The 15292-nt window shown below is 29.7% G+C and overlaps 1 protein-coding gene across 1 annotated transcript; it reads right to left on the bottom strand.

Moving 5' to 3' along the window:
• Positions 1-14266: 14266 nt before the first annotated feature.
• On the bottom strand, positions 14267-14707 carry LOC132934151 (uncharacterized). The gene has a single exon (XM_061000426.1). It carries the CDS (start codon positions 14705-14707, stop codon positions 14267-14269), a length of 441 nt encoding a protein of 146 aa, XP_060856409.1.
• Between the last annotated feature and the right edge of the window lie 585 nt (positions 14708-15292).

Genomic DNA, 15292 nt, shown 5'->3' with positions numbered 1-15292 from the left:
TAATTTATTTTATTTTATTTTTATGTATTGTTTAAATACGAATACAAAATCGTGAAAATCATAATTTTATTGTTGTTTTTTGCCCAGGCGTGCCCACTGAAATGTCATGTATTTTATTTTTATAATTCATAAAACATTATATATCATTATAGAATTATCAATCAATATTTATTGAATAATAAATAAATTTGAACGTCTTAAAAACATGGTCATGAAGTTGGCCCCCCACTTTGGCGGATTCACTTCAAACCAGCGGCAATATTTAGCAAATTAATTGCAAATAATTGCAAATTGGTTTTTAGGATTTGCAAATTTAGTGCACGCTCGCAAACTAAAAAAATGATTTGGGGGGGCTAACTTCATGCAGCCCCCCCACTTTGTCCGATCCGTTCCAAACCAACGCCAATATTTAGCAAATTAATTGCAAATAATTGCAAATTGGTTTGTAGAATTTGCAAATCAAAATTGGAATTTTGGCGAATTTTTTTGCAAATTTTGTCAGCCCACACAATTATTTGCAATTAATTTGCTAAATATTGGTGTTGGTTTGGAACGGATCGGACGAAGTGGGGGGGCTGACAAAATTTGCAAAAAAATTCGCCAAAATTCCAATTTTGATTTGCAAATTCTAAAACCCAATTTGCAATTATTTGCAATTAATTTGCTAAATATTGGTGTTGGTTTGGAACGGATCGGACGAAGTGGGGGGCTGACAAAATTTGCAAAAAAATTCGCCAAAATTCCAATTTTGATTTGCAAATTCTAAAAACCAATTTGCAATTATTTGCAATTAATTTGCTAAATATTGCCGCTGGTTTGAAGTGAATCCACCAAAGTGGGGGGGCTAACTTCATGACCATCTTAAAAACCGTTCAAATTCATTAAATATATAAACGTCGTTCACATTCACATTCTATTTGAAAAAAACGAGTGACGTTCACGTATCGTTCACTAAATATGAACGTATAAGGATCCAAAATTATTAATCTGTCACTTTCTAAGCCTCTTATGGATAAGTTATCTTTAGAATTGATGTCATGTTTATCTGAATAGTATATTTATAATAAAAATAATAATATACTTAGGTAATTGGTCATGATTCGGTTTTTTTCATATTTTCATCTATCATAACTAAATTATTCTTAACAATGTTAATATTATTTTTTATTTTTATTTTTATTTTAATTTAATTTTTGTTTTTTTATTTAACTTAAGCTCGGTGCCTATGGTCATTAGCTGTTGTAGGGGATTATTAACTATGGTTGGTAATGTTGATACGGTAGGGCCTTGTATTACGGTTGTTACGGAACATTGGCGCAACTAGGGGTCTTTCTGATAATTAATAACTAAACCCCCCCTGACTAAGATTTAGTCCCCCCAAAAATATCCCTTATTGATTTAGATATAAGCCTCTTATAGGTTATTTTTAATAAATAGTTTTGTTAGCCCCCCCCCAGAATTTTAACCCTAGTTGCGCCTATGTTACGGTAGGTAAGAAAACACGTGTATGTGTGGCAAGTTTTTGACACCCCGAATGACGGCAATTTTCAGAAATCGAAAAATGTAATATATTATTGGATCATTGAATTATTGAAACTTTCATATTATTGACAAGTAAAACTAATACACATAAAGCGCTAACATATAGTTTACTTGTAATAAATATTACGTTTTTTTGTTTATTTTGAATTTCAAATAATAAAATCTAAAATCGATATGTCATTCCCTCAAAAATATTATTCTCTATCTTTTTTGTAATGGGTGATTTTACTCTAAGATTACATAAAAATATAGAAAAAATGATTCTGCGTTATTAATGCGTTTTGTCGGTTGCGTGTAGGCCAGATAAATAAAACAAATAGTGCGCTGACATCTTAATTCGGCAGTTGGATAATCAAATATTAGGTATACCCAGAAGAGCCTATATGGCTATATTATTTTGTTCGTGTAATAAAACTGTTTTCACTAATATTAATATCTAAAAATAGGAATGGAAAATACCGATGTCGCAGTATTAGAAATATTTACCAAAGCTTTAAATCCAACATTTTATAGATTCTGAGCGGGGCAATGAATGTATTCATTTTACAATGTGTGTTTTTATTTTTTTTTAGTCTGTCATCACCTTTTAGGACAGTAAAAATACTTAGATTTTCTTCAACAGTCCAATCATTTCTGATAAGAAAGTGAATCTTTATATTCTATCTATATATTGTTACAATAGCAGTTGAAAAATATTAAAAATACATAGGTAGATAATTTTTTTGTATAAGAATTTAATGTTCGATTAACCTAACCTAACCTAAGTTATATTATTATTATTTTATTTTATTATGTATTTTAGGTAAAATAAGGGACACATCAAAGTTTGGAAATACACAAATATTTTCGATGTTCTTCTTTTTTACATTTTATTGGTGAGTCCATATGATTTGAATTAATGCTAAATTACTAATAAAATAATAATTTAAGCTAATGGATTAAATGTATATTATATGTTAGAGCCACGTCAATCGATTTACGATTCCGAATTCCGATGTTAATTGTTCTGTCAAAAATTAAGCAACCAATATAAATGCAGCTACAAATGCAATCCTACCTGCAGATTATAAAACGATAAAAAGGAGATTTCGTTTCAATGATGTAAGTCAAACAAAATATTTTTACAACTGCTTACAATGATACACTGTATACCTACTATTTACACTATTGTATAATGTATAATGTATAATGTATAATGGATTGTATTAAATCCATTATACATTGACCCACTTGTAACCTACTGTACATCAGAGCGACATCCACTTACCCGTTTTTGACAAAATCGATTTTGGTTTTTGGTGTAACTTTAAAACAAATGAACATAAATACATGCATTTTTCCCTAGTTGTTTAATATTTAGACTAGCATTTTTTACACGATAAAATTTTCAAAAAATTCTCATTTGTTTTGAACTGTTTACGGACATTTTCTGTTTCAGTTTTTTTTAGTTTTTTTTCTATGAATGTCAATAAATTTTATTTGTTGGGTAAAAAAGCTTGAAAATTTAATACAAGGATCCTAATATACTGTTTCAACGACAGTTAAAAATTAATAATACATAGTTACAATTTTTTTTTTATAAGCATTTAAAGTTCAAACTGACAAAATACGTGAAAATCTCAACAATGTGCAAATTATTTTGAGTTAGAAATTCATAAAAATATGTTTTCTTTTTAAATCTAAGATTTTAAAAAGTGATACAAGATTTATCATAAGTTTGTCTACATTAATAAAAAAAAAGTGTCTACAAGCAAGTCAAATTAAATTTTTATAAGCGTTAAATGTTCATACTTTACAACATTGGATATTCACTCGACTTCTCATGTAGCGATTTACTTACATTGTTGTAATTCAAAAACGAATCAATGTAGATACATTAAAATTTCACTGAATGTTCATTTTATCAATGCATATACATGATGAAATTTTCAAAATATTTTGATTTGTTTTGAGCTATTAACGGAGATTTTCAAATTTCTATTTTTTTAGTTTTGTTTTTCTATGAATATCAATAAATTTTCATTTATTGGGCCAAAAAGCCCGAAAATTTAATACAAGGCTCCTGATATATTGTTACAATAGCAGTTGAAAAATATTAAAAATACATATTTTTTTATAAGCATTTAAAGCCTAAATTTTGAAAAATTTAATCAAATTTAAAATGTAATAATTATTTTGTGGTTAAAAATATATTAAATGTTCAACTTTTTTGCATTCCTACCTTTTTTTTAACTACAAATTTACAACATTCAGTTTTAATTTCACCTTTGAAAGCAGAATATTTAGATAGAGTATTTGATACATAAAAGTCGAATTTAGGAGTATCCATTTATGTTCTTAAAATATCATTACATGCATTTAAAATAAAAACAGAAAATAGAATTTTTCGATTCAGTAGAATATGAATCAAATTTGTTTCTAGGTCAGAATCAAAATGAATAAATAGAAACAAATACGCAATTTAATAACTATTTGATCCCTAATTATTACTATAGGAAATGTTATTATTATAATATTATAACTTTATAAGTATACAGTCGACAGATTTATCCTTGAAAGTCGGCAATATTCACTCCACACCCCCCTAAAAATAACTCTAGGATCGCACCTAGACACGGACACCACTCCGCTGTACATAAGGTACCGGGTGGTTGCAGACACTGTAATAGTGTAATGGATGTGTTAAATTTGAATTTAATGATATAAAATCATAGTTTTCGAAAAACGATTTTGAGCGAAGACTGACCGTCTTATATTACCACCTATATTACTGAGTATACATATTTTGTTATTGCTACATTAAAGTAATTTAGTTTACTTAGTGATACAGTTAGTGGAATTAATTTTTTCCAAAAGAATTGCATTATAAAATGTTATTAAGTGTTAATATAGTTTAAAAGTTAAAAGTACCAACGAATAATATTTTTAAATTACCATAAAGTACAACTTTACTAAGATCGTTAATTTTCGTTTAGATATTGTTCAAATTTTAACTTAAAATGTCTATTAATAAACTGTGTTTATATAATTTTTTGATTTTTTGATTTCATCAATGGAAAGTAATGGGCCCGCAGATTAAATTTGCATCGGGCCCATCTAATTCTAGCTACAGCACTGCGTAATTCCACGAGGCACATGAATAAAAATATAAAATACGTAATAATTAATAGATTAGGTAATGAGTAATAACTAATGACTCATGTCAGTCATGAGTATACAAACGTGTAATACTGAACGTGAGATACTGAAAGTAAATATACCAATAATAGTTATATACTTATGTAATAGTTATATTTTTCTTTTATTAATGACGCGGTTAACCCTATAACTTTTCTGCTTATAATAATATAGATTCTGTTTCTGTGAATATGCAATATTATAAAAGTTATTATTTATAAATTAATTAATAGGTATATATATATGAAATATTACGGATTATTATTTATATTTTTATATAAAAATACTTTTTACAAAATTGTTTATATTTTTAATCTGTGGTTTAGGAACAAAATTAACTTGACGTGACAATACAATAAATTAACTCATAAGTCACTAAATAACATGGTACAAAATGTAACGAGTTAAGTTAGTAGTTACTTGTAAGTTATAAAAAAAAGTAACTCGTTATTTAACTTGGTTAAAAGTAACTTAACTTTTACTTTTTAACTCTTTAATACCCATCCTTGGCTAAATTATGCACGTTTATTCTTTGCTGTAATGCTGTTCAGCTATATCATAGTACAAAATATCTCTTGATAGCTTTTGTCTTAACTGTGTGTGTTGAATAATACCTACTATTCTTTATAATCCGTTGTCTATAGCGGCGTTTCTCAACCTTCTTATAGACTCCATAGTATTGCGCGTACACACGAGCAAACAAAAATAGCGAACGTACGTGTTCGTAAACAAATTCGGAAGTATTCGTCAGTGTTCGCCGAATGGGTCGAATACACTCGCATGGCGAGCCGATCGGTGTTTCGGTCATGCTCAAAGGATTACCGCGCGCATTCGAGTCATCTATCTGTATACACACGAACGGACGGAATTCATTCGAATGCTCACTAGGTCGCGACGTGCGACTGTGCGAGCAACAAAATATTATTATGCTATCGTGTGTACGCGTATGCAGACTCGCTCGCCGATAATCAACAACCGTCGTGCGGGACGGAGGGAACTCGGCGGCATCATTGAACACCGTGAGCAGACCACGACGACACTTGTGTCAGTGCGCCGCTCTCGGAACTCGGCGGCAACTACCACTACTACGTGCTACTGCAGTCGTGTATCATGTGTGTGCGCGCGTGCGTCTCGATTTCGGACACAAATAATATTAAGAATTAATAATATTTATGATATTGTTGTTGGCCTGCATGCCGGCTGGACGGGAATGGGTGGGGCGGTGTCGCGAGGGTGAAGCGCAGGCAACGAAGCCAGGCCCGAGCAGCGCGCGCTCTCCGCGGAGATCAACAAACATTCCGAGGTCGGGATATTATTATTTCATTCTGCTGACTGTTGAGCGGTCGGCGGGTAAGCGGGTAGGCCCGTTTCACAACAATGTCGATGCATATCATACGCGACGTACCGTGCGCGCGCGTTTTTAGTTGATATTGTAATTCGGCTTGAGCGCCGAGCCGGCTCGGCAAATGACGGAACAGTGCGTTAACCATTACGTAACACGACACTGCTTACGCGTTACCTATTAGTTAGGACTACTAATATTGTAAGGTATTAGTTTATTACCTACCTACAGAATTTTTTTTGTCCATAATAACAAATAATTTTTGTGTTATAATGGATTATATTTTTAACTAATAAAGCCCGATTCACACGGTATTACACGACATAACACTTGTACTATAATCATAATTTTTATAAAATGGGTAATGTTATTCAGATATTTTTAGTTACATAATTGTATGCCTATTAATACCGAACAATAATCACTAATCACTAATCACTAATCACAATAGCAAATTATTATTTAGTATAACGCTATGATTATTCAAGCTTATGCAACAATAAAATGATTAATGTAATATTATATTAATTATGTTATAATTATAATATTTATATTATAGTTCCCTGTTGGTTTTTACTTCTTAGGTATTAGATTACACGTCTAGTATTAGATTTTACACGTTCCATTTTAAATTAAATATGTACAAATATAAATATAATAATATTATTATAACATATTAACATAGATAGTAATCATAATACATAATTCCGAGTATACATTGTGAATAAAAAGGTTTATAAAAACGACACATTGATAACTATTAAGTACTAACTATTAACTACGAACTATCAACTACATACTAAAATAGTAAAATGCATAATCTTAAATCATATTTATTAATATTGTAATTATAATAATTATATTTATTTTATAATTTTGACAAAATTAGATATTTTACCAAATAATAACAATACTAGTTTATTTTGTTGTAATTTAATAATATTATTTGCTTAAATATTTAACGTATATTAAACGTATATAATTATAATTTATACACAAAAATACAAAATTACATTTTAAAATTCAATGTTTTCGCCAAAAATGTATTCAGCCTATTGTAATAACGTAAAATAAGATAACATATAAATAAATATATATAAATATTAAATACGACTCCTGTCGATAGTTATATTAAAATAGTAAAGGTTAGAGTAGTAAAATTACGCTATTACCTTCCTCCAGGTGTTCGGAGGGCTCTCGAGATCGTGTATTCGAGAATTATATCAAATACACCGTACAATATAATTTTATGGAAAAAAGCACATAGAATGTATTGACTGCAATCAACATAAAATATTATATCATTATCATATGCCTTACCTGATTCGCAGTTGTTCGTAGACAATATTGTAAGAGTTTTAGGTTTTAGATAAAATAAAGTACTACTTCAAATACACAAATTGAATTAACGAACGCACTGATTATCGCTTGCATAAGAAGTCCAATTGTCGCTCGTTGAAATCGGTTTCTTTGGTACTTGAGAGGTTGTTACTGCGGTGGTTAGTGCTCATGCACTGATTTAAGGGACGGACGCGAGGATGCTGACCAGAAAGTGGTGGGTGGCTTTGTTACTAAATTATCGTGGGCCTGGGAACTAGATTATTCTTCGGCGTCAGCATAAAATAAAGTCACACACATCGACACATCCTACGTAATATTGTTATGAATGCGTGTCAATATCTTAGTTGTCGTTGTCAATGATTTTATTTGATGCAACCGATTTCTACAAGTGACAGTCTGGCCGTTGTTTATTATTCTGTACAATTTTAGTTTATTATAATGGTGTGTGAGCATATCATTACATCCACCCTGCACTTTTTTGTGTTGTGCCCTCACAACACCACTCGTGGGCGAGAGTGAGAGCAATACAAATATTTAAGTAGTGGAGAGATAAAGTTAGAAAAAGTTGAAAGTTGAAAATTAAAAGTTGAAAGTTGAAAGTTGAAAAAGTTATACAATTTAAACTGGACATTTATATATATATATATAAAGAAAACAAATTTTATAATACAATCTAAAAGGGGCAATGTAAATTATATTAAAGTTTACATATTACATTGGAAAACAAAAAATTAGGAAGATAGAACTGAAGCTGAAAGTTCGTACTCCCCGCATTCCATTGATGTGTTTCTATTCTTATATATTTTATATTTTAAGTTCCCTATCTGGTGTTGTAATGATAGCTATACAGTTTTTTTTTTTTTTTAATTTTAATATTTATGTACAATATATTGTCATGTTGACATGTTATGAATTATTACATATTTTGGTTTTTATCCTATATATTCTACATAGTTTTAACTTTTAACTAATCTAACTATACATTTTTCATATTTACTTTGCTTACAATGTATTTAGTTCATAGACATTTTTTTTTTGTTTTTATAATAACTTAAAAGTTAAACAAAGTTAATTTTTTTTATATATATATTTTTTTTTGGTATTTCTTATGCTTAACATTTATTTTCTTATTAGTACTAGCTTAAAATTAAGTTAATCATTTTACATTTTTTTTTTACATTTGTTTTCAAGCTAATGCTGACTTAAATAAGTTAGAAAAAATTTTACACATTCTTTGTACTTGACTTGCTTTAACATTTTTTTTTTATATCTTATACTAACTTAAATTAGGTTAATCATTTTACATTTTTTTTTTTTTGACTTTTTTTTTACATTTGTTTTCAAGCTTATGCTGACTTAAATAAATTAGAAAAAATTTTACACATTCTTTGTACTTGACTTGCTTTAACATTTTTTTTTATATATCTTATACTAACTTATTGGGTTAATCATTTTACATTTTTTTTTTTTAAACCTTTTTTTTTACATTTGTTTTCATGCTTATGCTGACTTAAATAAATTATAAAAATTTTACACATTCTTTGTACTTGACTTGCTTTAACATTTTCTTTTATATCTTATACTAACTTAAATTAGGTTAATCATTTTACATTTTTTTTTTTTTTAAAACTTTTTTTTTTTACATTTGTTTTCAAGCTTATGCTGACTTAAATTAGGTTTTAGTGCTTATGTAAGTAACTTAAGGTATGTTATTTGTATTTGTTAACGTTATTCTGTAATTTTTTTATTTAAAATCTATAATTTATGTCTATATTACTAAAGAGAAATGAATAGTTTGAGTGTGTTGTGTGACGTCTCGGTTTCCATTTTTTTTATATTATTATTATTAATGTAATTCTGTGTTTATAATGTTTATATTATATAGTTAGATATATTTTTTATACTGATAGTCTTCTGTTGTTCGATTTTAATAACTGTTCGGATTCTTTGTCGTGCGTCGTGCCTTTTATTTTTTATTGTTCTAAGCTGGCAATTGCTGGAACTGTATTGTTTTTTATGCGTGTTATGCATTAAGTGGTGTGTTACGTTGGAGAATAAACCCGCAATAAGTTTGATGCTCCACCCGAATGTTTTGTATAGTAAAGTGATATTTAGTCCAGTGTTTATAAATGTTATGATCATTTTACAAATTATGACTAATCCTAGCACGCCAGACATTATATTGCCGAAACTCGTGAACCAGCCCCACATGTTGTGTAATTCCTGATGTACTAATTTACTTATAGTTTGCTCATCTATTAGGTTTTTTATGTTTATGCCCTGGTTTATAACGTCATGGCCTAGTGTCTGTCGTATTAAATTTCTTTGGGCCGTTTCAGATTCTTGAGGGAACATTAGGTGATTTTGGAGTGCTTTCATGATGTCGGGTGTGTATATGCCTGCCGTCATAAAATTATCTGAACTTTCGTATGACCAACTTAGTGTGGTATCTGGTTTTAGTGTTTGTGGATTATTAACTTTATGGGGCTTTGGTGTTAATGAAAACCATTTTCCATTTTTTTGGAAAGCGGGTGGCAGATATTTATTGCAATCAATCTGTGTTCCGTAAGTTTGAAGTATGTGTGATTTTGGGGTCATTAATTGTGTTCTATTGTTATACAGTACTGGTAATTCGTTGAAGCATGAGGTTTGTATAGATATCTCTACATTAACAGGCTTACATTTTTGGAGATATATGATTTCCCCGTTTTTTATAGCAATATATCCGGGTCCTTCTCCTATGGTGTATGCGAATTCGGAAAGGCTATATGAAGCGAGGGTGAGTTTCTTTAAGAGGAGCTGTCTTTAAAAATTGCATTGTTTTTTTATGAGGTCTTCGTAAAGCTTGGTCATTGTTCTTTTTATCGTGTATTCTAGGTATAAAAATTTTGTGTTGATATAAGATAGTAGGTCAGTATTAAAAGGTTGAATTTGTTTGGGAGTGAAACTGTTTGCGTAAATTGGGTGGGATATAATTAGTAATTGATTGTTTTCAGTCTGAATGACCGGGATATTGCAGGCGAATGTCATGGATACTTTTTTTAGCGCAAAAGCTATGTAGGTTGTCTCTACAACGTATGTTTCAATCTTATAATTGTTATGGGTTTCGGCTGTGACAATAGAGGCTGGTCCGTCGTATTCTGATATACTACAGTCTTGTCTTTCGTGTCCATATTATTTCCCCCTTGTATTGGTCAAGCCCATAAGAATCTGATAACTTTAATCTAGACCCTGTCGGTAAAATTAGAATATTTTCTTTGGTGTTTGCCATGGCTGTGCCCTCAGATAGATGAATGTTATATTTAGCCTGTACTATTACATTGTTCCATGTACCCCTGGCATTTGTAAATGTTGTTCCTATACAGTTGCCATTTTTGTCTAAAGATCCACCACTTGTGTGTGATGTAATGAAAGTTTCATTTATATGTAGGCCTGACATTATACCTCCCAACGGGGTTTGATATATTAGTTTGTGGTGTACTTCTTCGCATCGAGCGTGTCCCAATTCAATTATTTCGGAATAAAATCCCCCTTCTACCATTTGTGCGTCTTCGAATGTGGAGCATCTTGTTATTAAGTAATCTATGGAAACGAGACATGATTTGTATTGTTGTGAATGTATTTCAATTTTCTGCAGTAATTTTATTTTAGGTATTGATTGTATCTCTGTGGGTTTTGGATTTTTGCAAAAGTCTACGTTTATGCTATTAAATGCACTTATGTTGACTTGTGGACCTCCGCAGTCGTAAGCTATGAATGTTTGTGTGGGATTAAATTTTAGGATAAGAATAAATGTGAATATTAATTTTGTATTAAATGAGTGCATCTTTGTGAAATTGTTGTGTGCGTTTATTATTATTTTTTTTTTTTTAGGGTAATATTTAATTATATATTTGTTTATTAATTATTTATGTATATTTTAGTTATGGGTGATTTGGTGTTTTGGTTTGGTCTCTGAAACAATATATTGTTAGTGTGTGTTTGTAATATTTAGGTACCTGTATAATAAAACATAACATGAAACAATATATGATAAATAAATTAAATTAAAATATATAGTGTATTACATATTATAGATAAAAAAAACTTTTTTTTTGAATAATAATGGGTTTACCTATTATGGCTGGGATATTTTTATATGTATGGTTTTATTTACTGAATTTGTAATTTAAGTTATGTGATACATAATAATAATAAATAATGTGCATACAAATATAGTAATGCACTAGTCTTAAATTTAAATTAATAGTGTATTTTCCATTATTTTTGTGTAAGTATTAATATTCAATTCATATTGTTAGAAATTATTGTGGTGCGTGTTATATAAATAATTTGGTTTGGTTGATATATTTTTTTTTATATGTTATAGTGACATGTCTTGAATTTTTATGCATTTTATGATATTTAATAGGTTGTTTGTGTTTATTTTATTGTTGTAATAATTTAAAAGAAAGATAGAGGAAAGAAAAACAAAAGTATATGTATATATTTATATTTTGACGGGCTGAGCCCATTGTGTTTTAAATTAATTATATTGGTATTTAAAGAGTTAAAATCGAGAATGCCTTAATTTAGTCCCTTCTGTAGTATGGTTTTAACCTCCGTACATGTATAGTGTCGACGGTTTCTTTGTTGTTAAATGTCATTTTTATTTTATAATTTAAATCGTTAATTTTGTCTATTATTTTGAATGGTCCTCTGTACATGGGTCCTAGTTTGGGAGACTTTCCCACTTCGAGGAATGGAAAACTAATCATAACTAAGTCATTAATGTTATACTTTATTGCTGTATATGTTTTATCATGGTATTTTTTTTGAATTATTTGAGCTTTATGAATTTGCTGTGGTATCTTATTCCTTATTTTGTTTAGTTCTATTAGTGATTGTTTTAAATAATATGGTACGTTTTCGGGAATGATTTTGTTATCTATGGGAAATATTGGTTCAAAGCCGTGCATTAGGTAAAACGGGCTAAACTTGGTGGTAGTTTGGGGTGTGGCACTGTATGCTAGTGTTATGTATGGCAGGAAATATGATCATTTTGTTTGATCATTATTTGTTAAGTAGTTTTTTAAAGAGCCTGTTAGTACACCATTAATTTTTTCAACTAGCCCCTGTGTCTGCGGTGAATAACTCGTTGACAAAGTTTGTTTTATTCCTAAATTTGAACATATATCAGTGATTAATTAATTTCTGAAATGAGTGCCTCGGTCGGGCGAAAAGTTTCTAAAACAGCCCCAATGTGATACTATTTCTAGTAAATATGTATTTTGTGGTGTTGCATGCGGCTACTAGAACATATCGTTTTTTGTTGCTTGATACTAGGGGGCCTAAGTAATCAAATGTTATCCTATTTAATGGTCTCCCTGTCGTTATTGGTATTGGATGTAATAAATCTATTGGTTTACCGCTCATTTTTTTATTGATTTGACATTCATCACAAGATTTAATAAAATTAGTGGTGTTTTTGTGTAATGAAGGCCAATAATATTTGTTTTGAATTTTATGAATAGTGCGTGATATGCCTGTGTGTCCACCTGTCGGTGAATCGTGATAGGATTTTAATATTTCATGAATCAATGTTTTTGGTATTACAAGAATTGGGTTATAACTTTTCGGTGTGGTGTGTATCTTTTATAATACAATATTTCATTTTGTAATGTAAATTGTCTAGATTTTCTTCTTATGTTGGTGGGTACCTCCATATTTGATAGTGCTTTTATTATGTCATTACAAAATTGGTCATTTTTTTGTTGTGTTTTAATATCGTGTAAATTAGTTAATGCATCGTTGTCGTCATTAATGATATTCATAATTTGAATATTGCTAATTGCATTTCTTGATAGCGAGTCAGCGACTTTGTTTTCTTTGCCTTTTATGTATTTAATATCGAAATCGAAGTCCAATAATTTTAATGTTAGCCTAGCTATCCTAGCGGAAGGTATTTTTAGGTTGTTATAATATTGTAAGCTTATGTTGTCACAAAATACTGTAAATTTACGTCCCCACAGGTATTCTCGAAAATATTGGACACCATAACATAAACCAAGTAACTCGAGGGTTGTGGAAGGATAAGTCTTTTCTGAATCTAATAACTTTCTAGATGCATATCCTACAGGGCGTAATGTGTTTATGTCATCGGATTGTTCAATACATGCTCCTAATCCTAATATAGACGCGTCTATTGTTAAATATACGTGTTTATCATCGTTAAAATGTAATAAGAGGGGCTTCGAAGTTAAGCATTTTTTTAGTTTATTGAACGTTTCTTCGTGTTTGTCAAGCCAGATTATTTTATTTTTACCAACTTTTATTAATTCGGTGAGTGGGTGTGCAATTTTAGCAAATTCTTTAATATGTTTCCTATAGTATGAGCACATCCCGATAAATGATCTGACGTCTTTTATTGTTTTTGGTCTATTAAATTCAGTGATTGCTATTGTATTTCTGTTTAACGGTCGAATACCAATTGTTGATATTTCATGTCCTAATAATTCGATTTTATCGTATAGAAAAAATTACATTTTTTTGATTTCAATGAAAAATTAGTTTTGTCAATGATTTCAAATGCTACGCGTAGGTTGATTATCGCCTGATCAAAGTTACTGCCATAGGATACTAAATCATCAATGTAAATTATAATAGATTTGTATAAAATATGTGAAAATGATTTATTTAATTCTCTCTGGAATATAGCACTACTATTTTTGAAGCCTTGCGGAAGTCTCGTAAATATTTTTACCATTAAATATCGAAAAATAAATAACAATGAACTTTTTAATTCAGAAAAATAAAAATTAAGACATCACTGTTGTCTGCTGTAGTTATAAAAAAATAATACTTGATAAAACTGCTAACGAAAACTTATAAACGTGTTATTATATTATCAGACGATATTGTTTCTGAAACCAGTTGGCAGGTTTCAGAGTTGTTTGGAAGGTTTTTTTGAACACTTTGAACATTAGAAAGAGGCGGAGGAGTCCAATTCCAATTACTTTCTGAAGGAGGGTTGTACATAAGATATTGGTTATGCGTGATCTGTAGCTTTTCGACTTCCTGAACTGCTGTGAAAACTTTCGATTTCGCTAAATTAGCGTGAAAAGGATCTAATGTTTTCATCGTAGCTGCAATTCCCATTAAAAATGCATCTATGGGATCTTTTGAAGTCGTAGTTTCTGAGCGTTGCCTATTTTCTAATAAGTACTTCATCAATGTCGATGATGCCGTTTCTTTTTCCTTTTTTTTCCTTACATTAGTACTAGTACGAGACCCAAATTGAATAGGCTGATGTGTTGGCATAGACATAGCTGTTGTATTTGCAGTGTCTTCGTGATCAGAATTGTTTATAGTATCTGCAGCCACATTCGTATCAGGAAATTCATACGTATTATCTTCTCCAGAATCACTTCCTTCAATATTTGAAATAGTCGGTCTTTCTTGGAAGTATTGTTTCAAAAAATTCACTTGGTCTTCATATTTGTATTTCAGCAATTTCTTAGATGCTTGACCACTTGTAGTTTTTTGTTTGTTCAAGGTTTTTTTATACTGGTCTCATATGTTGCTCTATCTTGCTTTACATGTGTTAGCTGAGAATTAAATTAACAATGAAATATTAAAAATTAACACTCAATTTAATCTAAAACCGGGCTTAAAAGTAATCTTAAATATCGATAAAACTCATAAAAAATGTTTTAAATATTCAAAATAACTATTAAAATTCAAAAAAAATGGATTATGATGATCAAAATGAATGTTAAAATTTAAAAAAAAAATCTTAAAAATCCGCAGTCACAGTTTTTTTAAAGCATTTAAAGTTGAAATATTGACAAAATACGTAAAAACGACGGAAATATACAAATTACTTTGAATTAGAAATTCATAAAAATTTAT

The sequence above is a fragment of the Metopolophium dirhodum genome, chromosome 1 (genome assembly GCF_019925205.1).
Source record: "Metopolophium dirhodum isolate CAU chromosome 1, ASM1992520v1, whole genome shotgun sequence".
In the NCBI taxonomy this organism is placed as follows: Eukaryota; Metazoa; Arthropoda; class Insecta; order Hemiptera; family Aphididae; genus Metopolophium; species Metopolophium dirhodum.
This window is presented reverse-complemented; position numbering and strand designations above follow the sequence as displayed.